We start from the raw sequence: 26,210 nt of genomic DNA, 5'->3' as shown, positions 1-26,210 counted from the left end.
GTGTTAAACGGTCTCTTATTTGTGAGTGAGTGGGTGCGTTTGGGGTTTTAAACGGTTATAAGCTTTAATCGCATAACCGTAAAATAGTTTTTACCATTTGTTAAAGAAGTTTATTTACAGTAAATAATTATTTCCTGTTCATGAATAAACCTGCTGTGAAGTACTTTTTGCTGAATAGCAGTCCTCAGGCAAATTCCTCATATGAGAGGTTTAATTGGATAATTACACATTTGTGATGGCTTGCGACGCAGTGCACTCTTCGCACTCACGTTGTAACGCACATTTTAGCTATCCCATCTGCAGCATCACTCTTGCAATGTTCTACCAAGCTTGTATATCCCTGACTCTGCACCTGAATTCCAAGTCCTTATATTTTTGTGATAATCCTTGAAACAGTAACAGCTGTCGGCAGAACATTTGGCTCTGGACACTACAAAACACAAGCCCGATTTCATCTTTGCCCCCCGCCCCCCCAATTTATTTTGAAAACTTCAATTCATAGGTCATGGAAGTTTTTAACAAATTATTTCATGGGATGGGAATCTCTGGAAAGGTCAGCATTTGATGTTCATCCCCACTGGCCCTCAAGGTGGTGAGGAGCCATCTGGTGAAGGTGCACTCACTGTGCTCAAGGCAAGGTGTTCCGGGATTTTCATCCAGCAATAAAAGGAACAGCAAAACAGTTGGCATCTGTGGGGAATATTCAATGACTGCAGCAAGAAGATGTGAACATCAATGATCACACAAGATAATTTAGACAATATCTGTAGCTGATAGCATTGTTAGTGCTCACTGGCCTCTGTTTGAGTAATTGATTCAGTGTTTGGAAACAAGCCAGACCGAAGACTCCAACAGCAACCCACCTTAAGAGAAAGCTGGTCAATTTTATCAGACGCCTTACTGATAGCCAATCGAATCTCAGTGTTATGCTGGCGTGCCTCTGTCATCATAAAGGAAGTGACATCTCCAGCAGCTATTAAAACACAAAGAAGCAGCACAACAACATACACAGTGTTGAAATATTTTGCTTGGAACAACAGTTTTTTTTAAACTAATACACTATGCAACTACTTCACCCACCTACTTCTCCACAAACTGGAAAATTAACACTCAAATCACAAACTAAGCAAGTGTCTACAAAACTGGAAAAAGGATATTTGGCAAGTGCCAATTGCTAGACTGCAAATACAGACTCTCAATTTAAGATTCTTTCCAGAAGCTTAACATTAACCAAAAAATGTAACAAGATTAGCATAATGTCTGGTACAATTCCAGTATGCATATACCTTGATACTGGTGTGCCTGGGCTGGGTACATCGGTGCAACTGTCTGAATCTGGGTCTGCGCAGCATGACCTTGTGGGTAACCATAGGATATCCCTGCATATGGCTGAATGAGAGAAAAGATTAAAAAGACAAAAGGAGTTGATTACATTGAAACAAAATCCTCAAAATTTCCTTTAGCTTTCAATCTATCAGCCATGGATGCTAACTTCACTGCTCTTCCTTAGCTGGACAGATAGCATCCTTTTTACCTTATTAACCAGTGTCCAGGATCAGGAAGTGACCATGCTCAAGTGAACAGGTTACTCCACTGCAGATTCACTTCGTGGGTGAAACCATTTTCTATTGTTAGGTAAATTGCAGTATTGTGCTCATCAACAGAGTAACACCAGGAATAGACCAACAATGAGCAAAGAGTGTAGAAACATTGGCCCTATTAAGAATACTTTAAATTAAATGATATGAGCAACAGAGAAAATGCTCGCACTTCCCTCCAACATTCTCCAGCTCTATAACAGCCCTCCCATCTGCATTGGCTTGGTGTAAAATCTTGTTCGACATGAGTCTGCAGATTTTTTGGAAAAAGGAGACCTTCAGTGTTTCTAACCATGATTCTGGGAAAATGACAGCAGTTTGTCAATCTGTTCATGCACAGATAAATGCAGCAAGCCAGAAGTTACCAGTGATCTCCTGTTCCTCCACGAGATATTCAATTTTTATGTTCTTGCAAATGGAAACCAATTATGAAAATGATGCAAAATGTCACTCTTTATTGAGGTTTGAAAAAAAAAACACATTTAATGAGATGTAACTCTTAAAAAGGCAGGCTCAGACATCATTACTGAATAGCTGAAAAACTAATTTCATCTTTGCGGAATCTCAAATTTCTCCACTCCGTTAGATATCAATTTCAGCTCCTACTTTAACCCCTTGTGTCTGTTCAATCCAAAGCTTTTTTGTGCGTCAGCTACGGCAAGTTGGTAAAACTTGCTCCTCAGTCACGAAGGTTCCAAGTTCAAGTCCTATGCTGGGGCTTCAGCACAGACCTCAAGATCAATGCTCCAACATAGTAGTCAGATAGTACTGAGCTGCCAGAAGTGCCATCTTTAGAGAGAGATGTTGAAGGCCACACGTGCCAGCTATCATGGATGCAGAGTACTATCTAAAGCACTACTTTGGGTCATTGGATCTTGAGTTTTGTGCTTGAGCTCAAATGGGACTCGAACCTGGAACTTTGAGACTCATAGGACAAAATGTCATTGCTGACACTCACAAACAAGGTGAAGATTGAACATACACAACAGGTTAAAGTAGAAGCTAAAATATTATGAACCTTAAAAAGGAAATTTAAAACCTAGCGGAATGGAGAAATGAGAGATTCCACAAATATACAGGATATTTATACTCATCAGTTCATCATGAAATCTGATGACTGCATTGCTGTTAACGAGTGCTGGTTACGTGCAACCTGGCTACTGTGCTCACTGTATATCAATAGCGAAGATACTTGGAAACTAATTAATTGGCTGTCAAGTGCGTACAGATATCCATTGGTCCCAAATAGCCCTCCACAATTTCTGTGAAATGATAAAAAGTGAATGATAAAACATGCTTGCTATTTGCTGGCTTGATGTCAAGAGAATTCTCCATTGTGACTTGTCTCAGTCAGCTGATAACCATACTATAAAGCTTTGCATCAAAAATGTTAACAGTCTGAGTCATAAAGATGTACAAGCAAGGAAATAGACCCTTCAGTCCAACTTGCCCACGCCAACCAGATATTCTAAATTAATTTAGTCCCATTTGCCAGAATTTGGCCTGTATCCCTCCAAACCCTTCCTATTCATATACCTATCCAGATGCCTTTTAAATGCTGCAATTGTACCAGCCTCCACCACTTCCTCTGGCAGCTCATTCCAAACACACACCATCCTCTGCATGAAAAGGTTGCCCCTTAGATCTCTTTTATATCTTTCCCCTCCCACCCGAAACCTATGACCTCTAGTTCTGGACTCTCCCACCCCAGGAAAAAGAGTTTTGTCTATTTATCATATCCATGCCCCTCATGATTTTATAAATCTCCAAGGTCACCCTTCAGCCTCCGATGCTCCAGGGAAAACAGCCCCAGCAGCTCAAACCCTCCATACCTAGCAACATCTTTGTAAATCTTTTCTGAACCCTTTCAAGTTTCACAATGTCCTTTAGATAGGTGGGAGACCAGAATTGCATGCAATATTCCAACAGTGCCCTAACCAATGTCCTGTACAGCTGCAACATGACCTCCCAACTCCTGTACTCAATACTCTGACCAATAAAGGAAAGCATACCAAACGTCTTCTTCACTATCCTCTCTACCTGTGATTCTACTTTCAAGGAGCTATGAATCTGCACTCCAAGGTCTCTTTGTTCAGCAACACTCCTGAGGACCTTACCATTCAGTGTACAAGTCCTGCCCTGATTTGCCTTTCCAAAATGCAGCACCTCACAATTATCTAAATTAAACCCTACCTGCCACTCCTCAGCCTATTGGCCCATCTGATCAAGATCCTGTTGTAATCTGTGGTAACCTTCTTCGCTGTCAACTACACCACCAATTTTGGTATCATCTGCAAACTTACTAACTATACTTCTTATGTTCACATCCAAATCATTTACAAAAATCATGAAAAGCAGTGGACCCAGCACCGATACTTGTGGCACTCCACTGGTCACAGGCCTCCAGTCTGAAAAGCAACCACCCACCACCTTCTACCTTCGAGCCAGTCCTGTATTCAAATGGCAAGTTCTCCCTGGATTCCATGTGATCTAACCTAGCTAACCAGTCTACCACTCGGAACCTTGTTAAACATCTTACTGAAGTCCATGTAGATCATGTCCACTGCTCTGCCCTCATCAATCCTCTTCGTTTCTTCTTCAAAAAACTCAATCAACTTTGAGAGACATGACTTCCCACATACAAAGCGATGTTACATAAACATCCAATACAGTGGAAGGTTCATTCAGGCAAATTCCACTCAAACATTCAGGCAGGATAAAGTCTGGATCACTGAATGTGAATTGTAGACAATCCTCGGCATTCCAAATTTCATGAAGGCTGAAATTGGCAAGTTTTGCCCCTTACCTCCCCCTGTTGAATCTAACTAGATGGAAGATATTTCAGTGTACCTGGAAGGTCTGCCCACTGCCAGCCAGTCCTTGGTGTGCAGAAAGTGTGACTGGCAATAGTGCGGCAGAGGAGGATGCATGCATGGAAACAGGCGCTGTTAATACAGAAAAAAAAAGGCAAAGTATGACAATTCAGAAAATAACTTCCTGTAAGGAATGACAAATAGATGAGTAGTGTAAAATGCAAAATTAGACTGGCGAATGTTTGAGAACTAGCTGTTTTGTAGTGAGTAGGCAGCTAGTGTGGCAGGATTCCACATAGAACGAGGGATATCTCACGTTCACTCTCCAGCCTGTAGAGAGATCACAACTGCCACATTAGCAAGAGTGGCTTTACAACAGATCAAGGCACCAAGCAAACCCCAAGGATTTGCGATTCAAGTAAGAGTTGTGCATTTCCCAAGTTAATTAACTTCAGAGTGACACAAAATATAACACAACTGGCGATGAGAGGGTCAAGGTAAACTGAACAGAGACTCTACCTGGTGCTGGCTGCTGTGGAGGCAGATTGTGAACAGGATGTGCAGTGTGCTGAACCGATGATGGGGCAGGAGATGGAGCAGCGAGTGGGGTGCCCTTCAATGAATGATCCTGTGGGATTGATACAGGACATTAAGGAGATGGTGGGTGAAGAAAATCAAAACAAGAACAAGTTCTCAGCCATAATCACCCATGCCAGCTTGCAACTCAATACTCAATGCAGAGGTGATATCTGATGCATGGAGATACAGATGTTCAAAGTTAAACAAATGGAACCTCTTTACATCTTAAATAAATCCTTATGACTGGACAGAGTAAGGAACGGAATATGAAAAGCTTTCAGATCAGAATTTAACAACCGAGGTCTGAGGATAGCAAGGACAAATTAATTTACATAATGCCTTTTACATAAAACAATCATTTTCAGTTTAGAGGTCTAATCAATAAAAAATACATGGAGACTAATAAGGAGCTCCAAGAAAGGGTGACCAGCTTAGGCAAAGATGGCTGAAAAATAAAAGAATGGCCAAAAAAAAAAGTTATATATAGGTTTAGGCAAGGAATGTGCCCTTGGGACATAATGGCTGCACAACAGGAAAAAATAAGAGTCATGGAGAGTTTGGCATGAATGGAACTGGCATGGTGATAAGATCAGAGGAGACTGCAGACTTCGGGAAGAGAAGAGTCAAGAAAAAACAAGAATTTACAAATGAGTAGTTGAAAAGCCAAGGAGGATAGGAGTGGTGAGTGATAAAATTTGGCTCATGCAAGTATTTTAAGCTGCAGGGGAGTACACAAGGGGAATGCACAAGCTTCAGAAGCGAGATAACAAGAGTCCAGAGACAGTATATTCCAGTTAGGGTGAAAGGAAAGGCTTGTAGGTGTAGAGAATGCTGGATGACTAGAGATATTAAGTTTTTGGTTAAGTAAAGAAGGAAGCATAGGTCAGGTACAGACAGCAGAGAGCAAGTGAATCCTTCGAGTATAAAGGCAGTAGGAGTATACTAAAGAGGGAAATCAGGAGGGCAAAAAAGGGACATGAGATAGCTTTGGCAAATAAGGTTAAGGAGAATCTAAAGGGTTTTTACAAATACATTAAGGACAAAAGGGTAACTAGGGAAGGAATAGGGCCTCTCAAAGATGAGCAAGGCGGCCTTTGTGTGGAGCTGCAGGAGGTCGGGAGATACTAAACGAGTGTTTTGCATCAGTGTTTACTGTGGAGAAGGACATAGAAGATATAGAATGTGGGGAAATACATGGTGACATTTCTAAAAATGCCCATATTACAGACGTGATGCTGGATGCCTTGAAACGCATAAAAGTGAATAAATCCCCAGGCCCTGATCAGGTGTACCTTACAACTCTGGGGAAGCTAGGGAAGAAGTGATTGCTGAGCCCCTTGCTGAGATATGTGTATAGTCACAGGTGAGGTACCTGAAAACTGGAGTTTTGCAGTGCCACTGTTTAAAAAAGGTGGTAAGGACAAGCCAGGGAACTATAAACCAGTGAGCCTGACAACAGTGGTGGGTATGTTGTTGAAGGGAATCCTGAGGGACAGGAGGTACATGTATTTGGAAAGGCAAGGACTGATTAGAGATAGTCAGCATGGCTTTGTGCAAGGAAAATGAATTCTCACAAACGTGATTGAGGTTTTTTGAAGTAGAAACAAAGAGAATTGATGAGGGCAGAGCATGGTAGACTGGTTAGCAAGGTTAGATCTCATGGAATACAGGGAGAACTAGCCATTTGGATACAGAACTGGCTCAAAGATAGGAGACAAAGGGTGCTGGTGGAGGGCTGTTTTTCAAACTAGAGGTTTGTGACCAGTGGAGTGCCAGAAGGACTGGCGCTGGGTTCACGACATTTCGTCGTACATATAAATGATTTGGTTGGGAACATAGGAGATATAGATAGTAAGTTTGCAGACGACATCAAAATTTGAGGTGTAGTGGAGAGCGAAGGTGGTTACCTTGGAGTACAACAGGATCTTGATCAGATGGGTCAATGGGCTGAGGAGTGGCAGATGGAGTTGAATTAGCACGCTTAATGATAAGGTCCTAGGGAATATTACTGAACAAAGAGACCTTGGAGTGCAGGTTCATAATTACTTTAAAATAGAGTCGCTTGTAGATAGGATAGTGAGGAAGGCATTTGGTATACTTCCCTTTATTGGTCAGAGTATAGAGTACAGGAGTTGGGAGGTCATGTTGCGGCTGTACAGGATGTTGTTTAGGCCACTTTTGGAATATTGCATACAATTCTGGTCTCCTTCCTATCAGAAGAATGTTGTGAAACTTGAAAGGCTTCAGAAAAGACTTACAAGGATGTTGCCAGGATTGGAGGATTTGAACTGTAGGGAGAGGCTGAATAGTCAGGGGCTGTTTTCCCTGGAATGTCAGAGGCTGAGGGGTGACCTTACAGAGGTTTATAAAATTATGAGGGGCATGGATAGGATAAATAGACCAAGTCTTTTCCCTGAGGTGGGGGGAATCCAGAACTAGAGAGCATAGGTGACTGCTGGTTCCAAGTAGGTTCATTCAGCCCTAGACAGTGGCCAGGGAGAGTGATGGAATGGTTGGTATTCAATCTAGGAAGATCTGGCAAAAGGAAAGCAGGTTGGGGGGTTGGGTGTTGTTGTTGGTAAAAGACAAAATCAGTGTAATAATAAGATAGATATTGTTAGAGGAAATCTGGACGTCAAATCAGCCTGGGTGGCACCAAGAAACAACAAGGAGCAGAAAACATTAGCGTTCATTGTTGACTGGTCTCCAAACAGTGCTGATTATGTCGGGATTGGGAATAAATAGGAAATTAGAGGTGCATGCAACAAAGGTGTAACAGTCATCATGGCTATTTTTAATTTGCATTCAAATAGGGCAAACAACATTAGCTACTGAGTAGCAGATGAATTCCTGGAGTGTGTACAAGAATTCTTTAAAGACCAGTACAATGAAGAACCAACTAAGGGGAAACAGGCTATCCTAGATTTGGTTTTGTGAAATAACAAGGGATATTTTAATAATTTTGTTGAGTGTCCTTTGGCTTTGGGGGGGGGGGGGGGGGGGGAGGGGGAAGAAAGAGGAGAGAGGGGGCAGAAGAACTGACCGGAATTCAAGATAGAAATTGAAATTGTTCAATCTGAACCTAACTAAACAAACATATGAGGGACAAGTTAGCTGTGATACAATGAAGTTATGCAGCCTAAGACATGACAGTAGGTAGGGACTTAGCATATAAGAATAATATATGCATTAAAATAGTTATTTACATTCCTCCTGGACAAGAGAACACAACAGGAAATGTGGCCAAACTACAACATGCAAAAGTAAATTAAGAACAGTTTTAGATCTAAAGAGAAAACTACTAGAAAAAGTAGCAAATCTGAGCACAGGGGAACACTCACGATTCAGCAAAGCAGGACTAAGAGATTGATGAAAAGTGGAAAAGTTGCCATATGAGAGTAAAATTCTAAGAGTGGACTGAGAGAGCTTTGACATGTGCAAAAAAAAAAGAAATAGAATAGGACAAACAAATGTAGGCCCCTTACAATCTGAAAAGGAACGAAAGATGAATGAGGAAATGGTACAATTATTAACTGCTATATAGATAATAGAACAGTACAGCACAGTACAGGCCTTTCAGCCCTCACTGTTGCGCCAACCTTTTATCCTAATCTAAGATCAAACTAACCTACATACCCTTCATTTTACTATCATCCATTTGCCTACCCAAGAGTCACTTAAATGTCCCCAATCTCTTTGACTCTACTACCACTGCAGCAATGCATTCCATGCACTGGTAAAGAACATACCTCTGACATCTCCCCTCAACCTTCTTCCAATCACCTTAAAATTATGCTCCCTTGCGATCGCCATTTCCATCCTGGGAAAGTCTCTGGTTATCCACTCGATCTAGCCTCTCAACAACTTGTACACCTCTACCAAGTCACCTCTCATCCTTCTTCGCTCCAATGAGAAAAGGCCCAGCTCCCTCAACCTTTCTTCATAAGACATGCCCTCCAGTCCAGGCAGCATCCTGGTAAATCTCATCTGCACCCTCTCGAAAGCTTCCACATCCTTCCCAAAATGAGGCGACCTGCCTATCTTCTTTTCCACCTATCCACTCCACCCTCTCCTCCTTGACCTAACACCTTCATCCCCTCCCCCACTCACCCATTGTACTCTATGCTACCTTCTCCTCTAGCTTCTCTCTCCACGCTTCAGGCTCACTGCCTTTATTCCTGATGAAGGGCTTTTGCCCGAAACGTCGATTTCAAAGCTACTTGGATGCTGCCTGAACTGCTGTGCTCTTCCAGCACCAACTAATCCAGAAGTTTTTTCAGTGGTGACCCTGTGAAATTCTCAGCCACGAAAGGCTGTGGGGGGCAAGGTCAGTGAATATATTTAACAGAAAGAGATTTCCAGAGGCTAAAATGTGTGAAGATATATGGAGAGAAAGCAAGAGTATGACTTTGAGATGGAACATCAGCCATAATCATGTTAAATGATGGAGCAGGCTTAATGGACTGAATGGCTTCCTCCTGCTTCCATATTCTCTGTTTAGAGCTTTTATATAAAGGATGAAAGTGATCTGTCCCATATGCTCTTTACCTACAGGGAAATGTTGAACATGGCCGTGTGTCAGTTTTTTTAATGGATTCAAAGCATTTTAGTTTTTAAATGGGGTCGGGAAACCAGTTACTGAACACCAGAGTTTATGAAGTCCCCGACATGAGCTATGTTTCTTCCCACTCCCCCACAAAATACATTCCATGTTAGATGTGAAACAATTTCTTTTAAACAGCACATTTGCCATAAGAAATAACCAAGGAGATATTTGAAATGTAGATATATGAAAAAAATTTTGTTCCGTAATTTACTTTTGGACAGCTAGACACGTCTATCAAAGTTTAGGATAGCAGGCTCGTGGAGTTAGACAACGTTTACACTGAAACACTCACATCGTTCATCAGTAATTTAGATTTGGATATTATTGAAATGTGGATATACATGTGAATTTAGATGCTCAGTCATTATTGCCCATCACTAAGTGTCCAGAGGGCAGATAAGTGTCAACCACATTGCTGTGTGGTCTGGGTAACCAGATAAGGCAAGGACAGCAGATCATATTAGTGAGTCACCTGACAATCAACATGGTCAGAATTAGGCTAGTATTTGATCCCAGATTTTTGAAATCTAACTCAAATTTCAACATCTTCCATGGTGGGATTCAAACTCCTGTCCCCAGAACATTAACCTGGCCTTCTAGTTTCCTAGCCCACTGATAGCACCACAACGCCACCACCAACCCTCTCACTCATATGAACTGTTATGTGCATGCATCTGTTTTATTACTTGGCAAATCAACTGCAAAATGAACTGTAGAAATCCAAATTTTAAGCACTTTGGTTACAACAACCAACTTGCATATTACAGCAGATACAAGAGAACAAATATCTCGTCATTTAAACCAGCAGGCTGCATTTGTTGACGCCATTTACCATGCGCGCTGTTCCCTGCAAATACCCCAACACCAATTCATTTCCCCTCCCCTCTGCTCGCATCCCTCCCTATCCCATTCCCTCCCCACAAGGCTCATCAGTTCTCTCTCTTCCACTTCCTCCATTTGGCTTAGAACCAAACAGAACCAAAAAACTTACTCAGTACAAAAATTAGATTAATTGAAATATTGCAGAGTAAATAAAACAGATGAAAATAGAGAAAGGCATGGGCCTTGCCAAATTTTTACCTCAAGCTCTGAGTCACTGGAGTCAGGTTGTGCAGAAAGCGCTCCTGTGAGAAATGGCATCGGCTGACCCATCTTCGCCATTCGAGAAATCAACTTGGCTTTCGTGGTGTCTGGATTCTAGGGGAAAACAAAACACAATGATTGGCTGCAACAGTAAGCAAAAGCAAGAAGAAAAGGGTAACTCTCTCAATTCCCTTTTATTTCAGAGGCTGAACTCAATTGCGTAGCATTAACTGACAAGAGTTCAATTTGACACAGGGATGTAAATGTGGACTCAGCCAGGCATGAAATCCACAGTCTCAGAAACATGGCTGTACATGTCCAACATTATGAAGTAGTTGATTACACATTCACAACTTTATTTACTAAGTTCCTATTCTCAACCACATTTCAGAAAGACAAGGAGGAATTAGGGCTGTGTGCATCTCTTCCATGCATTGCAATTGACCAACGATAGAGGACATCAGCAACTGGTTGCCTGATTCATTTTCAAGATTCACACAGGAAGTAAAAGCAGATGAGGGGGAAATAGAATTACAATAGCCAAAAAGAAAAACGGAAAGACAACTTGAATAGTAAGCAGAGGTCACTGCGCAACAACAATAAAGCAGAGTTCTTACTTACAGCTAACGTGTCACTCAGTGAATTTGACTTGGCCCGCACCACAGGCTCCCTGAAAAGCATGATTATTTTGTTGATTAACAGCTTAAGGATAAACCCATTTCCTTCTTCATCTCCAAAATTATTTTTGATAATTCAGCACATCCAAAATATCAGAGTTCCTCTCTCAAATAAATCAAATAGCTATCAGGCACTAACTCTCAAAACTCCCAACTTTAAGTCTTACCAAATGCATCAACAGAGTGCAGTGTACAACACAGTGAAGTTGGACACAAACAGATTCTACTTGATAATTGACTTCAATATGGGGGCACCAACAGCAAAAGTCCGGATGTAGTAAAACATTTTATAACGTGTGCATCACTGCCAAAATGAGCATTTATTGCCCTCCTCATTTGCGCTACAGGAGACAGTTTGAGCGATCTCTATTTCGTCAACAAGCAAAACCTCATTGTTCAAGAAGGCACTTTACTGTATTCAGAAACAACATTAAAAATCACAACACCAGGTTATAGCCCAACAGGTTTAACTGGAAGCACCTGCTTTCGGAGTGCTGCTCCTTCATCAGGTGGTTGATGAAGGAGCAGCGCTCCGAAAGCTAGTGCTTCCAATTAAACCTATTGGACTATAACCTGGTGTTGTGTGAATTTTTAACTTTGTACACCCCAGTCCAACACCAGCATCTCCAAATTCAGAAACAACAGCAGAGTTCAACAATCTGAGACGTAATCTCTATACTCATCTGCTTGTCTTTGCAGTTTCAGTCTTGCCCTTGTGCTTCAGTGTTCCAACAGCAGCTCTTCAGTCTACCATGTGACAATACTATGTCTTTGAGAGATGCATTTTGTCCTGTTTTCTTTATGAAAAGTTGAGACAGAGGTGACAAGCAGTCCAAAGCCAACAAACAGCTTATAAGGCCTTGTGGGCTTTTTACTTTAAAACGTTGAACAAAAGAAGCTCCCTGAATGGGCGAGATCAAGCTCCCACAAAAACAGGGTTTATTTTCATTTTAGCTTTCAGTGGCAGTTACTGTGGTCTTGAAGCTGGGCATGGAAGATCTTATTATTCTTTCTACTACAGCTAAAAGCTGGGGTCCTCTTCCTGGGGCTAGAAATACACGCGAGACAGTTTTATTGAATGTTCCTTTGCCAAGGATGTTCACGGGATTATACTATATTAGAACAGTTAATTAGTAGCTAATATATTTATCATTTTGTAATGCATGTCAATAGAGCTAGTTTAGCCAATTCTTGCCTTTTATTATTGTCTGTATTTTAACTCTTATAAAAATAAAAGTATACTTTGCTTAATGTTGGGTAGTTTGACCAATTGAATTGCATCTGGAACGCAACACATTACACTTACCTTTAAAATAAAAAGGGTCTAGACTATCTTCTTAATATATTTTGAGGGGGTTTGGTCTGGTCCATAACAAATCTGGAGCTCATGACAGGATTAAAATCTCTAACCCCAGGTTGGGTTTAGGATTACTGAACTCAAAAGGCAGAACAGAGGAAAGGTCACTTGACCTGAAATGTTAATGTTGATTTCTCTACACAGATGCTGCCAGGCCAGCTGAGCTTTTCCAGCAAGTTCTGTTTTTGTTTATGCTCAAAAGGCATTTTGATAGGGAAGGAAAGCAAAAGGAGAATGCATTACTGGTGACAACAGAGAGAAGAACCAAGTTCAGATGATCCTGAATTGGAGTTAGCACAGGTTTAAAGGCAGATTGAATGCATGCTCGAAGACAAGGTAATTGAAGTGAGTTGCAGCAAATGGAACTCACCCATAGTATTGGTGCAAAAACCAGATGGTAATCAACAGTTGTGTATGGACTGTCACAAAGCCAACGCAGTTACACAATCTTATTTCACATTTGGAAGACTGTATTGAGAAGGTGGGACAAACAAGTTATATTTCCAAGTTGAACTTACTCAGACGGTACTGGCAAGTACCTTTATCTGATACAGCAAAACCAATTTTGGCTTTTGTGACTTCGAATGGGCTGTACCAGTTTATAAACATGCCATTTGGTGTGAAAAATGTACCAACTACATTTCTAAGACTAACGAATAAAGTGATTTTGGGATTACCTAATTGTGGGGTGTTAATCAATAATCTGGCGATTTTTATACACATGTGGAAGGAACACTTCGATCAAACAATTCCAATAGATGCTCCACTTCAGGAGGAGGGGGTTGGTGGTTACTGGGCCATATTATTGCATATGGGTAAATGACCCCATGGGATGGGAAAACAAGAAATGTTACTGAGGCTCCACTGACTGACTTATTGTAGTACAGAAAATTTCAACGGATGGAGAAATGTCCAAAGGGATTTGACTGCATTTAAGGCATCTATCAATGCAACTGATATTGGAGTCAGTGCTGAAGACCAATGAAGAAGATCTTACAACAAGACGATGACAAGATAGAAAGACCTACTGGGTATTTTATGAGAAAACTGAATAATCAACAGAAATATTCCATGATTAAGAAGGAGACCTAGAGCTTGCTTTGGCATCACATGTCAATATTTATATTGCCTGTAACACATGTGAAACAATTGTATTTACTGATCATAACCCCTTGAAGTTTTTGGAAAAATTAAAGATTAAAATGACACCTCTTAAAGCCATAGTATCATTACAAACAGACACATTGGGTCTGGAAACACTTTGCCTTTGTCTGAAAGAAAACTTGTCCCTTGGCTATGCACCATTAACTCTCATCAGGAAAAAACTGCAGCTGTAAGATCTGTTCCTTTGAGGTATTTTAGGTGTTGGAGGTGATTTTCTCGAATTCCAGGACCAGAAATTACTCTAATGAGTTGTTGCATTGTTTTGGAACTTTGGGGGGGAAAGAAAGATCAAAACATTGGCACTTTGAAAAAGAGGAAGACATACAAAGTCAAAGACCATATGGTCAGATAAAGAAACCTACCCTGCTGTCTGACACAGCAGTCAATCTGCACAGCTACTGCTTTTGCTGTTCAAGTACCTCCGGACATCGGAGTGCATCTAGGAAAAATTAACAAACAGGGAAATTCACAGGTGACAGAGGAACCTGTGTGGGGAAGCTCACACATAGGAAGAAGCTAAATGAATAGCTTTTAATGTAACCTTGAGGCAAATTTACAACAGTGAGTAATGTGGGTTTGTTATTGATTATGTGTTTTACTGAGATCTCTCTCTTCATTAAACTTTAAAAAATATAAAACATAGGTATTAAGTTAGCCTGGTGAAGTGCTTTGGAGTGTAACAAGATGGTGCTATTTTCTGGATCTGTAGTTTGTTAAGGAGCAAAGATTGCACCTGAATTGAATGTGGACTAACATACTGGCAGGGAGATTTGGTAGAGCTGCTCGGGAGGATTTAAACTAGTAAGGTGGGTGGCAGGAGACAGGAGATAGACAGAAATATGGAAAGGAAAGAGTAAAGAGATCAGTCTGAGATTGGTACAGTTGGGAAAAGGCGCGAGTCAAACACCCGGGAGCAAAGCAGAGAACAAGGTAAATTAAACTGCATTTATTTCAATGCAAGATGCCTAACAGATAAAGTGGATGAACTCAGGGCACAGTTAGGAACGTGGGACTGAGCTATCATAGCAATTACAGAGATGTGGCTCAGCGATGGTTAGGACTGGCAGCTTAGTGTTTCAGGACACAAAATCTACAGGAAGGATGGGGGGGGGGGGGGGGAGAAAAAGAGGTGAAGAAAGAGAGATTGAGCGGCATTATTGCTAAGAGATAGCATTACAGCTGTACTTAGGGAGGATATTCCTGGGAACAAAACCAGGGAGGTTATTTGGATGGAACTGAGAAATAGGAAAGGGATGATCACCTTACTGGAATTGTATTATAGACCCTCAGTAGTCAGCAGGAAATGGAGAAACAAATCTGTAAGGAGATTTCAGTTACCTGTAAAAATAATAGGATGATTGTTATAGGGGATTTTAATTTTTCAAACATAGACTGGGACTGCCATCATGTTTAGGGTTTAGTTGGAGAAGAATGTGTTAAGGTTGTACATGAAACTTTTCTGATTTACTATGTGGATGGACCTACTAGAGATGGTGCAAAACTTGACCGACTGTTGGGAAATAAAGCAGGGCAGGTGACCGAGGTGTCAGTGGTGGAGCACTTTGGGGCCAGCTACCATAATTCTATTTGATTTAAAATAGTGATGGAAAAGGATACACTGAACCTAAAAGTTGAAGTTCTAAGTTGGAGGAAGGCCAATTTTGACAGTATTAGGCAAGAACATTCAAAAACTTATTGGGAGCAGATGTTCGCAGGTAAAGGGATGGCTGGAAAATGGGAAGCCTTCAGAAATGAGATAACAAGAATCCAGAGAAAGTATATTCCTGTCAGGGTGAAAAGCAAGGCTGGTAGATGTAGGGAATAGAACAAAGAAAAAGAAGGAAACAAATGTCAGGTATAGACAGCATAAACTGAGTAAATCCTTAGAAGAGTATAAAGAGCATAATGGGAGTAAAAGTATACTTAAGAGGGAAAGCAGGAGGGCAAAAAAGGGAAATGAGATAGCTTTGGCAAATAGGGTTAAAGAGATTCTATGAATACATTAATGACAAAAGGGTAACTAGGGAGAGAAAAACAAAAATCAGCAAGAGAGCCTACGTATGGAACTGCAGGAGATACTAACAAGTATTTTGCATCAGTGCTTACTGTGGAGAAGAATGTGGAAGATATAGAGTGTGGGGAAATAGATGGCGACATCTTGAAAAATGTCCATATTGCAGAGGAGGTGGTGCTATATGTCTTAAAACTCAAAAGGTGGATAAATCCCCAGGACCTGATCAGGTGTATCCTAGAACTCTGTAGGAAGCTAGGCAAATGATTGCTGGGCCCCTTGTTTTGATACTTGTATCATCAATTGTCACAGGCGAGCTGCCAGAAGATTGGAGGGTGACTATCGTGGTGCAACTTTTTAAGGTGGTAAGGAAAAGCCAGAGAACTATAGACCAGTGAGCCTGTGGTGGTTAAGTTGTTGGAGGGAATCCTGAGGGACATGATGTACATGTATTTGGAAAGGCAAGGACTGATTAGGGATAGTCAACATTGCTTAGTGCTTGGGAAATCATGTCTCACAAACTTTATTGAGTTTTTTTAAAGAAGGCACGGAGATGATAGGTGAGGGCAGAGCAGTGAACGTGACCTATATGGAATTCAGTAAAGTGTTTGACAAGGTTACTCATCAAAGACTGGTTAGCAAAGTTAAATCACATGCAATACAAGAAGAACTAGCCATTTGGATACAGAATTGGCTTGAAGGTAGAAGACAGAGGGTGGTGATGGTGGAGGGCTGCCTTTCAGACTGGAGGCCTGTGACCAGCAGTGTGCTGGGTCCACTGCTTTTCGTTAATTATTTAAATGATTTAAATGTGAACATAGGAGATATAGTGAATAAGTTTACAGATGACACTAAAATTGGAGGTGTAATGGACAGCGAAGAAGGCTACCTCAGAATACAACAGGATCTTGATCAGATAGGCCAAATGAGCCGAGGAGTGACAGATGGAGTTTAACTTAGACCAATGTGAGGTGCTGCATTTTGGAACAAATGAAATCAGGGCAAATCAGGGCAGGACTTATGCACTTAACAGTACGATCCTGGGAAATGTTGTTGAACAAGGAGACCTTGGAGTGCAGTTTCACAGTTCCTTGAAAGTGAGTCAAGGATAGTGAAGAAGGGGTTTAGCATGCTTTCCTTTATTGGTCAGTGCATTGAGTATAGGAGTGGAGATGATGTTGTGCTTGTACAGGACAGTCGTTAGGCCATTTTTGGAATACTGTGTGCAATTCTGGTCTCCCTCAGAAGGACGTTGTGAAACTTGAAAGGGTTCAGAAAAGATTTAAAAAGGATGTTGGGTGACCTTATAGAGGTTTACACAATCATGAGGGGCATAGATAGGGTAAACAGACAATGTCTTTTCCCTGGGATGAAGGAGTCCAGAACTAGACAATATAAGTTTAGAGTGAGAGGGGTAAGATTTAAAAGGGACCCAAGGGGCAACTTTTTCATGCAGAGGGTGGTGCCTGTATGGAATGAGCTGCCAGAGGAAGTGGTGAAGGCTGATACAATTGCAACATTTAAAAGGCATCTGGATGGGTATATGAATAGGAAGGATTCAGACAGATATGGGCCAAGTGCTGACAAATGGGACTAGATTAGGTAAGGATATCTGGTCAGCATGGATGAATTGGACCAAAGGTTTCTGTGCTGTACATCTCTAGGATTCTGTGTAATCTCTCCTGTCTCCCACTTGGTCGTGAGCTTTTCAATTTGTTCTCTTCCCACTCTCCTCCTCCCTACAACTAGTTACATTTCTTAACTTTTCTCTGTTCAAAACTAAGGTAACAGATTTGATATTGTTTCTCATACCGGAACATGAACAGATATTTCTCCAGAGATGCTGCCAGGTCTGTTGAATTTTTCCAACAATTTCTGGTTTTAATATTAAAATATAAACAGATTTTTGGTCTCTAACCTAAGCATTCTCAGCATTTTCTATTTTTATGTTAGACATCAAGCTCAGATGGTTTACCTTCAGAACACATTGTGAAGTGTTCTATCTTGGACATGGAGTGTCAAAAGTAAAACCCTCCAAACTCCCAGAATCTGGAACGTAACTCTAATTATTCTGTAGCACATTTCCATGAGATTGTAAGTAGGGAATAAGTCAGTCAAACCAGAATAACTGAAAGTAGCCATGTTATACACCTTTCATACCCAGGCTTAGGAGGCACAGACACAGGTGCTGGGATCGCAGTTTCTGTGGTCAGGCTTTCTATGCTGGGGGCTGGTGAAGACGTAGCAGATTCAAGAGAGCTGGTACTCAGCTTGTCAGACCCAGACTCCTTCACAAACTTTACCTGTGACAAAGAGTGACAAAGTGAGTTTTCTAGTTCACAAATACCCAAATAACATCTTGCAGCGCCACAGACTCACTGAGCTGGTAAAGCAACCACACAAAGATCTTCAGTGTTTAATTTAGCTATCAGTTTGAGTATGCAATGAAGAGCTGACAGCTTCAATAGGTCTGAGAACATTAGACTATAGAAAGTAAAATAATGAGAAGCCACATTATGCCCAAACACAAATTTTCAGGAAACCTTGTTCTATACATCAAAACAACACCCATGATCGCACAACTGTTCTATGTTAGGCTTTGCTTACATGTTCAATCTGAACATTCAATTAAATCCACAATCTTTATCAACTGAAATTCCAAGTTTTCAAAGTGGATACCAATTCGAACCACACTGATCCAGAGTTGTGGGGAAAATAATGATCAATATATATTCCCAAAATAAGCCAGACAGGCTGAGTCTTAGCCTGGAATGAGGTGAAAACTTATACACACTTTAACTAACACTCACCCTTTTAACCTCCACTTCAAAGATTAGCGTGGCATTGGCTGGAACCCGGTTTGGTATTCCCTGTGATCCATACGCCAAACCTGGAGGTACAATCAACAGTCTCCTGCCATTCTTCTTCATTCCCAGCATTCCAACTTCCCAGCCCTGCAAAACGCACCCATTTACAAAGATCAACAAATTATTCCCAATAGATTAACATGGTAATCAAAAGAGTTGGTACGAGTAAAAATAGCCACAAAGCTGTTGAATGCCATTAAAAATTCACGTTCAACTCTTATTCTTTAGGCCTGGAACAAGGTAAAGGCAGCAAACGGTATGCTGGCCTTCATTGCGAGATGTTTCGAATACAGGAGAAGGGATGTTTTGTTGTAGTTATACAGGGCCTTCGTAAGGCCTACCTAGAACATGGTGTGCAATTTTTTCTCCTTTTCTGAGAAGAATGCTCTTGCTCTTGAGGGAATGCAGCAAAGGTTTACCAGGCTGAGTCTGGGAATGGTGGGACTGGCATATGAGGACAGATTAACTGGGTTAGGATTGTTTTCACTGGGGTTCAGACATGTGAGTGTGTTTTGGGGGGGGGGGGGGGGGGGTGAAATGAATGGACTCTCAGAGACTTACAAAATTCCAACAGGACCAAACAGCATGGATGCATGAAGGACATTCCCAATGGTGAGTGCGCCCACAACCAGAAGTTACGGTCTAAGTATACAGGCTGGATCATTTGGAGATGGAGATGAGGAGACATTGTTTCAGCCAGAGAGTGGTGAGCCTGTGAAATTCATTACCACAGGAAGCAGTTGATGCCAAAACTTTGAATGTATTCAAGAGGCAGCTACATACAGCATTTGAGGCAAATGGGTTAAAAGGTTATGGGAGAAAGCAGAATTAGGCTATTGAGTCAGACGATCAGCCATGACCATAATGAATGGTCTCCTCCTGCTCCTATGTTTCCAAGTTTGACTCTATTATCCCACAAGTAACCTCGTAAACCATACCATACACACCAACATCCAAAGTACAAACAGAAAAGTAAAGCATCTTGAAGTAGTGCCCATTGTATGACAGAATTACTTAAGTTTGAATGCTGTAGCTGCAAGATGCAGACAACACAAAAAATGCTTTAAATTAAAAGTGATGATAAGGAAAAGGCGTTTGTGGATTAAAAGGTATATCCCTCCCAAGGACAAAAGGAATAAATCTGAAATACTGCAAACATGGTTGAAGAACAGCATTAATCAAAATGCAGCTCATTAAAGGCAGAGGAGCCCTGTCTAAAATTAGGACGGGGGTGGTGGTGGGGTGGGGCGGTGCAGCTAAACATAAAATCACAAAGCTAGAGTGGCGGGGGGGGTTGGTGAATCAGATCACCAACAAAATAAAAAATAACTCTGGACAACTTCAAGGGTTATGGCCAAAGGTTTATACAAAGTAAGATTGTGGAAGAAGAGAAATTATTGAAACACTTAACCTTTTGCTCTTGAGTTTAGAAGGATGGGAGGAGATCTAATTGAGATATAAGAGATGCTAAAGGGGATTTACACAATAGATGGAGAAAGGATGTTTCCTCTAGTGGAGGTAATCTAAAACAAGGGGTCAATTTTCAGATATTGAGTAGCTGATTCAGATCAGACTTAAATCTCTCAAAAGGTCCTGAACCTGTGGAATTCACTTACCAGCATGTCATGGATGCTGAGACATGGAGTAAATTTATAGAGGAGACACAAATTTTTAATTAACAACAGGTTAACGTAGTCAATGCCAAAACTTTGAAGGTATTCAAGAGGCAGCTAGATACAGCACTTGGATTGTGGGGAGCAGGGAGGTGTGTGGAGTTGAGGCTGAGATGAGATCAACCATGATCGTATCAAAGCAGACGAGGCTCAAGGGGCTGAATTGCCTACTCCTAATTCCTATGTCCTTTACCTAACTCCTCGACAAGAGCTAGCATGTTCCTTTGATTCACTTGCATTTGCATTCATAGTTTCACAGCCAAGTCAAATTCTCCAGTTAATAATGACCACACAATTCATTCCAGTCGCTTCCCATTTTTCTGACTGCCACCAACCCCCACTCATCATACTCTCCACCAGGGGTTCCCATGGCTCTATTCCTGATCCCCAAGACCTACCTTTATCACTTTCCCCGATCCTATTTTCAACCGCAGCAACTTGTCTCTATTCACATTCGTGTCAAACACCTGAAAACGTTTGAAACAGCAAATGTGACAAGGAGCAGGAAACAATGTACATGGACCTTCTGCTGCTTTTGCTCTTTCTAATATTCCGCATTAAAGCAACTATTTTTGCACTAGTGTCTACACCAGTCATTCTATGGTCAGTTAAATGAGCATTCTTTGGTATTTAAATTAAAGGAAATGATCAGACTGACCAAACCTAGAACCCTAGAATCAGATATTTTCAATCACAACAGTTTGGGCTGTGTTCAAAAGGCCAAATTTTCCCCAACAATCTTAATTCAAACATGAAGCTTCTGGTCAGGATGATAATTAGACTTTAAGATGGATCTGTTTTTAAGTAAATTACAATCTTTAACATAAAAAGACTGCAGCACAGATTCAGAAATCATGGTATTGAGTCAATTTTCCCCACCTGTCCAAACGTGTGGTTCTGGTAAAGCCAACCTGTGTAGGACACTTCCAGAGAGTCCCCTGTTTCAACTGCCTGTCCTTCTCCTGGGGCTAGATCTTGGATCAGCACAGATTCCAGTGTCGGGATGCTGTTGCATTTTGCCAAACACACCTGCACAGCAGAAGCAAGTAGAGACTAAACATATGGTCTGGGAAGTTACATGCTAAAATTTGTCAAAAACATCAGTGTTAACTGAAATCCACCAAGTCAAAAATTCTGAAGACAACTAGTGACAAACAATAAAGAAAGACATCAACCTGCACTAACATCTCATAATTACAAATTAGCCAAACACAAACTAATCAGCAACATCAATTCGTACTGAATACTCTTCAGAGCACCATGATGTAGAGACAAAGTGGGAGAACAAGTTTGAAATAAATCACCGTTTCAAGCGATTGAAGACAGACAATCTCAGATTACTTTTGATCTATCCGAGAACATAGGACAAACATAGAGGGGCCAGCAGATCAGTTTAAACCTCAAGTAAAAAAATGTAGTGTGTCAAAGTTCAAATCCCATATGATTTGCAGGGGTTGAACCAAGTGACTGATTATCATTTCTCAGGCTTTGCCAACATCCTATAAACAGCACTACAGGATGAGATCATTGACTTTGACCATGCTGCACAATTAATTTTCGCTCCATCATGATACCCTTAAAATAAAACTAGCGATCCCAATCTTGAAGGTTTCAAATAAGCCCACATTGAGAGAATGTTCTGCAATTACAGCCTAGAAGAGCCACAGATGCTCAATGAGCAGCCAGATTTTACCTGTTTGGCGAATTCCACCACAGCCTTCTCAGAATCAAACATGATTGACCAATTCTGCCGCTGGTCATCGTAAAACACACAATAATTATTGGCTTGAACCTGAACAGAATAAACATTGAGATGGGTTAAGTTAAGCAGAGTGATTTCCAATGAATTGCTCATTCGATGATACACTTTTGGAACAAAGCTATACAAACTACAGACAGAACTCCAGACCGAGATCCAAACTGTGTTAACCCCCTTGAAGCAAAACAACAATAAAAACTGCTAGAATTTGATATCAATATCCAGAGTTCAGCAAGAAAGTGCAGTTAAAATCCAAAGATCCACCTGGTATTATTTGGTCTTTGGACAGGATGGAACAACGTCATGATACACAGCACAACTTAACAATCTGATGTTTTCAGGACCCACATGTGAAAAGGATACTGAGTTAAAAGATTTGGACAAATAAGCATGTGCAAACTAAACCCCAAAATCAGTTGGTCCTTCCAAAAATAGTGAATAGACAGGATTAGGGAAGGGCACTGAAGTATACAGAGACAGGAAAATAAAAATTACCTGTTCAAAATATAAGGACCAACAGTTACAAACACTAACTTACTGATCCAAAGTTAGACAATGAAAAGGAGAATAATGTGACCTTGGACAGGAATATGGAATTTCATTACAATTCTCAGTGAAATTAAGTAAAATTATATCAAGGGAACTGCTCAACAAATTCCCAGGACAATAGCCAGCATAAAGAGGTAAATTGAACATGCCAGGATTGCAATTAATAAATGAAGGGACAGAATCAGCATTTCTCATTTAAAACGTAAAGGCAAGTATATACAAACAATGATCAAGTCAACATATTTATTACAAGTTCTGCAGTTTAAAGATCAAGCAAATATTATGTGATAAAGATCGTTCATTAACTTGGTCAATGAAAGCCGATGCCCCTAGACAATCTGTAGAGGTACCAATGTTCATTCAACTCCCTGACACCATCAAGCTCATCAGTACTGCCCAACAGCATCCAATCTAACTACAAAAAGAACGAATGTCTGATTGAGAAATGTTTTTGAAGAAAAACACATCAGATTGAAGCACAGAATTTTAAACCTCAAATAATGAGCAAGTTACCCATTGATAAATAACAATCCACTTTCAATAATCCCATATAGCAAAAAAGTCACTCACAGTAAAAGTGAACGCTGGATAAATGCGGGCAGCAGCAATCCGTTTCTGTTGGCTGGCGTAGAGGAGAACCTTGTACTTTAGGGATCAGAGATGGAGAAAAAGAATCAGTTCACATGCAAAACCTATACAGAACCAGACACTTTATACTGCATTGACTGACAAAAAGACTATATCACAAAGTACCCCTGCTATAGCTCAGTCAGACCCACCTCTGCAGAAGCATGGTTTCCAAGAATTGCTGCCCCTAGTTTCCCCTGCTTCACGTACTGACCATTCACACTGTAACACAATGAAAAGAAAGCAATCAATAACAGACCCAGAACTGTGACCAGGATACCTACATTCCAAATGTTCAATGCCCTGTGCCAATTAGCCCTTTATGATGGGGTAGAATATAAGTACTAAAGACTGCAGATGGCATTTGCAATTCTAAAGGAAGATGGGCTAAAAATCTGTTAAATCATCCTCTAAAACTTTGGAACATTAGTTTAAATATCTGCCCGACGATAAGTTTTTCATCAAGAACACATTCCCTATCCACATTTAAAAAAGAAAGCCGAAAACACTAACTCACAGATGAGCCCAAGATATATATTCAAACCCATGATGATGCTGACACACTAGCTTCCAGCACCAAGATCAGTCTTAACCATCACTCCACCCTACTTCTCACACAGAAGACCCTTATCCAGCCTGTTTCCCCACCCTCCACAACACTTACTATTGGTAAGCATGCACTCCAGTTGCAAACAAGACCGCTGGAGGAGCAGCAGTAGCTGGTGGCTTCTGTGAAGCTGCTCCTGCAGAAAAGATAAACTCATTATTGGTTCGAAAGTAAACAAGTCTCCCCACATTTAAATAGGCACCGCATTTAACGGGACTGTAATACTGTCAAGAGGATGGTGTGGCATGATGGTTCAGACTGCCACTTGTAGTGCCAGTTATCAAGCATTGTCCTCTGGTTCCAACCCAAGGCAAGATTAAATCAAGCATCAGAGCAAAATAAACTGCTGCGAGAATAAATGAAATGATTTTCTCCATCAGATGGGCAGACCCAATCGTTCACAAGGCAACTCAATCAATTGGATGTCACTGTAAAAGGGTCACATGGTCAAGCTGACTGGAAAGCCAGCAGCATAAACATGAAAAAAAGATAAAAGTTGCTTGTTTGTACACAATCCAATTCAAAGCAGAACATGCAGTGAAACTAATCCTTTAGCAAAATCCTAATGCAATAAAAATTCAAAGATACTAGGTGGATAAACTCCAAGATACTTTCAAGGACCATAATAAGTAGTGACAGAAAACAAAAAAGTTTAATAAGATAATTGAACACCAAACAAAAAAAAAAACAAGCCTTTGTTCAAGGCCTCAATAAGAAATAGCATCCAGCTTGGTCAAGGTTAGAGGGGTCCCCAAAGGGCTCTGGTGAAGCAGTGTACAGTTTGGCTTCAAGTTTCATGTGCCCAGAGTGGTGGGGCATGACATGTCCAAATAAGTTGATTAAATTAACTACAGATGCCCCAGAAAAGTTTAGCAAAGGGTCACTAGATTGATCTCCAACTTCAGGTTCCTTCGTTTAAAAAGTCCAATCTTGGAGGGCTAAGGATTTGAAGGGTTTTGAGACAATGAGAGGATCATAATAATTTCCAAGTCACTATGACGAGGGACGCCCAGAAGCAACAAAACAACAAAACCGGGTTAAATGTGAGCACATATTTTGTTTTGCAGAATTGTGGTGCTAAGACTGAATTGCTGCATTCACACAGATGGTGGATTTACTGCAAAATTAAATAAAAAGTGGTCAAGCTCCTAAGATTGATTTGTCAACAATTCACGATTGCCTTGAACTGTCCAGGAATTAAATAGTAAACATGCATCTTCAGAACACTTCCACAAGCAACCAAAGAGAAAAATTATAAGTTAGAAATCACAATACCAAGTTATAGTCCAACTGATTTATTTGAAGTCACAAGCTTTCGGAGCTCTGCTCCTTCATCTGGTGAAATGGAGGGAAGCTAACAACATATTGAAGATGCACAAAAAGATGTACTTGGACAGATGGTCAAGATTCGTCAAACCAGATAGTGAAGAGCCTACTTACTTGCTATTGGAAAGGGAAGGAGATAGAACATGATAGGCATGCAGTGGTGGGATTGTTGGAAGACAGGTGGTCATGTGAGGACAACTCCAGGGGTAGGTCTAATTGGGCTCCAACTTAATTGTCAAAGGGGTCTTCATATAAATGGATAGTATGACATTGGAGAACAATCACCATGCTCTCCAGGAGCATTCTGACTCTACAGGTGAGAGGAATTCTGCCCTAAACTGTCTTCACACATTTTACCCCAGACTGCACTGAGAGACAGAGGAGAGTTGGCGTTGACTCAGCAGACCATTTTACCCTTTTCCTCCATCAAGCACCATTCCATCCCCCAAACTAACATGCACTGTTGCTCTAACTTCACATTTTTACCAGGTGGTGGTGTCCCTCTCTTCGGCTGCTTGGGGGCAGTATACTGGAAGGACTCGTTCCCCTGACCTGTTGAAGCCTGATCCATGCCAAATAGAGAGGCCAGTTTGGACCTGCACAGGGAAAAGGCAAAAAAGTTATCAAATCATCCACAATTTTTGAGCAATATGTTCAAAAAGAAAGAGTTAACTAAAAAACACAAAAGAACTGCAGATGCTGGAAGCTCAAAACAAAAACAAATTGCTGGCGAAAGTCAGCAGGTCTGGCACCATCTGCGGAGAGAAAGCAAAGTAAACAACTTGGGTCCAGTGACCTTTCTTGAGAACTGATTCTGCCAAGCCTGAGTTTCTCCACCAATGGACAAGTCTGCATTCAACTTTACTGTTGATTATGTGGCAACATTTTTGTGGCCTGGGGGAAAGAAGAAGCTT

At 40.9% G+C, this 26,210-nt stretch overlaps 1 protein-coding gene across 5 annotated transcripts in view; it reads right to left on the bottom strand.

The window, feature by feature from the left end:
• Nucleotides 1-26,210, bottom strand: part of LOC140469656 (FK506-binding protein 15-like) — a 97,903-nt gene that overhangs the window by 57,218 nt on the left and 14,475 nt on the right. For 3 of the 5 annotated variants that reach the window (XM_072566368.1, XM_072566370.1, XM_072566372.1), the window contains 15 exons: nt 25,783-25,892; nt 24,028-24,106; nt 23,516-23,585; nt 23,307-23,381; nt 22,122-22,220; nt 21,308-21,457; nt 20,827-20,895; nt 18,699-18,842; nt 18,040-18,191; nt 11,301-11,349; nt 10,677-10,793; nt 4,931-5,039; nt 4,449-4,543; nt 1,287-1,389; nt 864-973 (listed from right to left, as the gene is read on the bottom strand). In XM_072566368.1, the coding sequence (XP_072422469.1) occupies nt 864-973; nt 1,287-1,389; nt 4,449-4,543; nt 4,931-5,039; nt 10,677-10,793; nt 11,301-11,349; nt 18,040-18,191; nt 18,699-18,842; nt 20,827-20,895; nt 21,308-21,457; nt 22,122-22,220; nt 23,307-23,381; nt 23,516-23,585; nt 24,028-24,106; nt 25,783-25,892 (1,531 nt within the window). The remainder of the gene's footprint in view (nt 1-863; nt 974-1,286; nt 1,390-4,448; nt 4,544-4,930; nt 5,040-10,676; nt 10,794-11,300; nt 11,350-18,039; nt 18,192-18,698; nt 18,843-20,826; nt 20,896-21,307; nt 21,458-22,121; nt 22,221-23,306; nt 23,382-23,515; nt 23,586-24,027; nt 24,107-25,782; nt 25,893-26,210) is intronic. The other 2 variants (XM_072566369.1, XM_072566371.1) reach the window with 1 other exon arrangement.

The sequence above is a fragment of the Chiloscyllium punctatum genome, chromosome 49 (assembly GCF_047496795.1).
Source record: "Chiloscyllium punctatum isolate Juve2018m chromosome 49, sChiPun1.3, whole genome shotgun sequence".
Taxonomy (NCBI): Eukaryota; Metazoa; Chordata; class Chondrichthyes; order Orectolobiformes; family Hemiscylliidae; genus Chiloscyllium; species Chiloscyllium punctatum.
The sequence above is the reverse complement of the archived record's forward strand: the minus strand, read 5'-3'. Positions and strand labels throughout refer to the sequence as shown.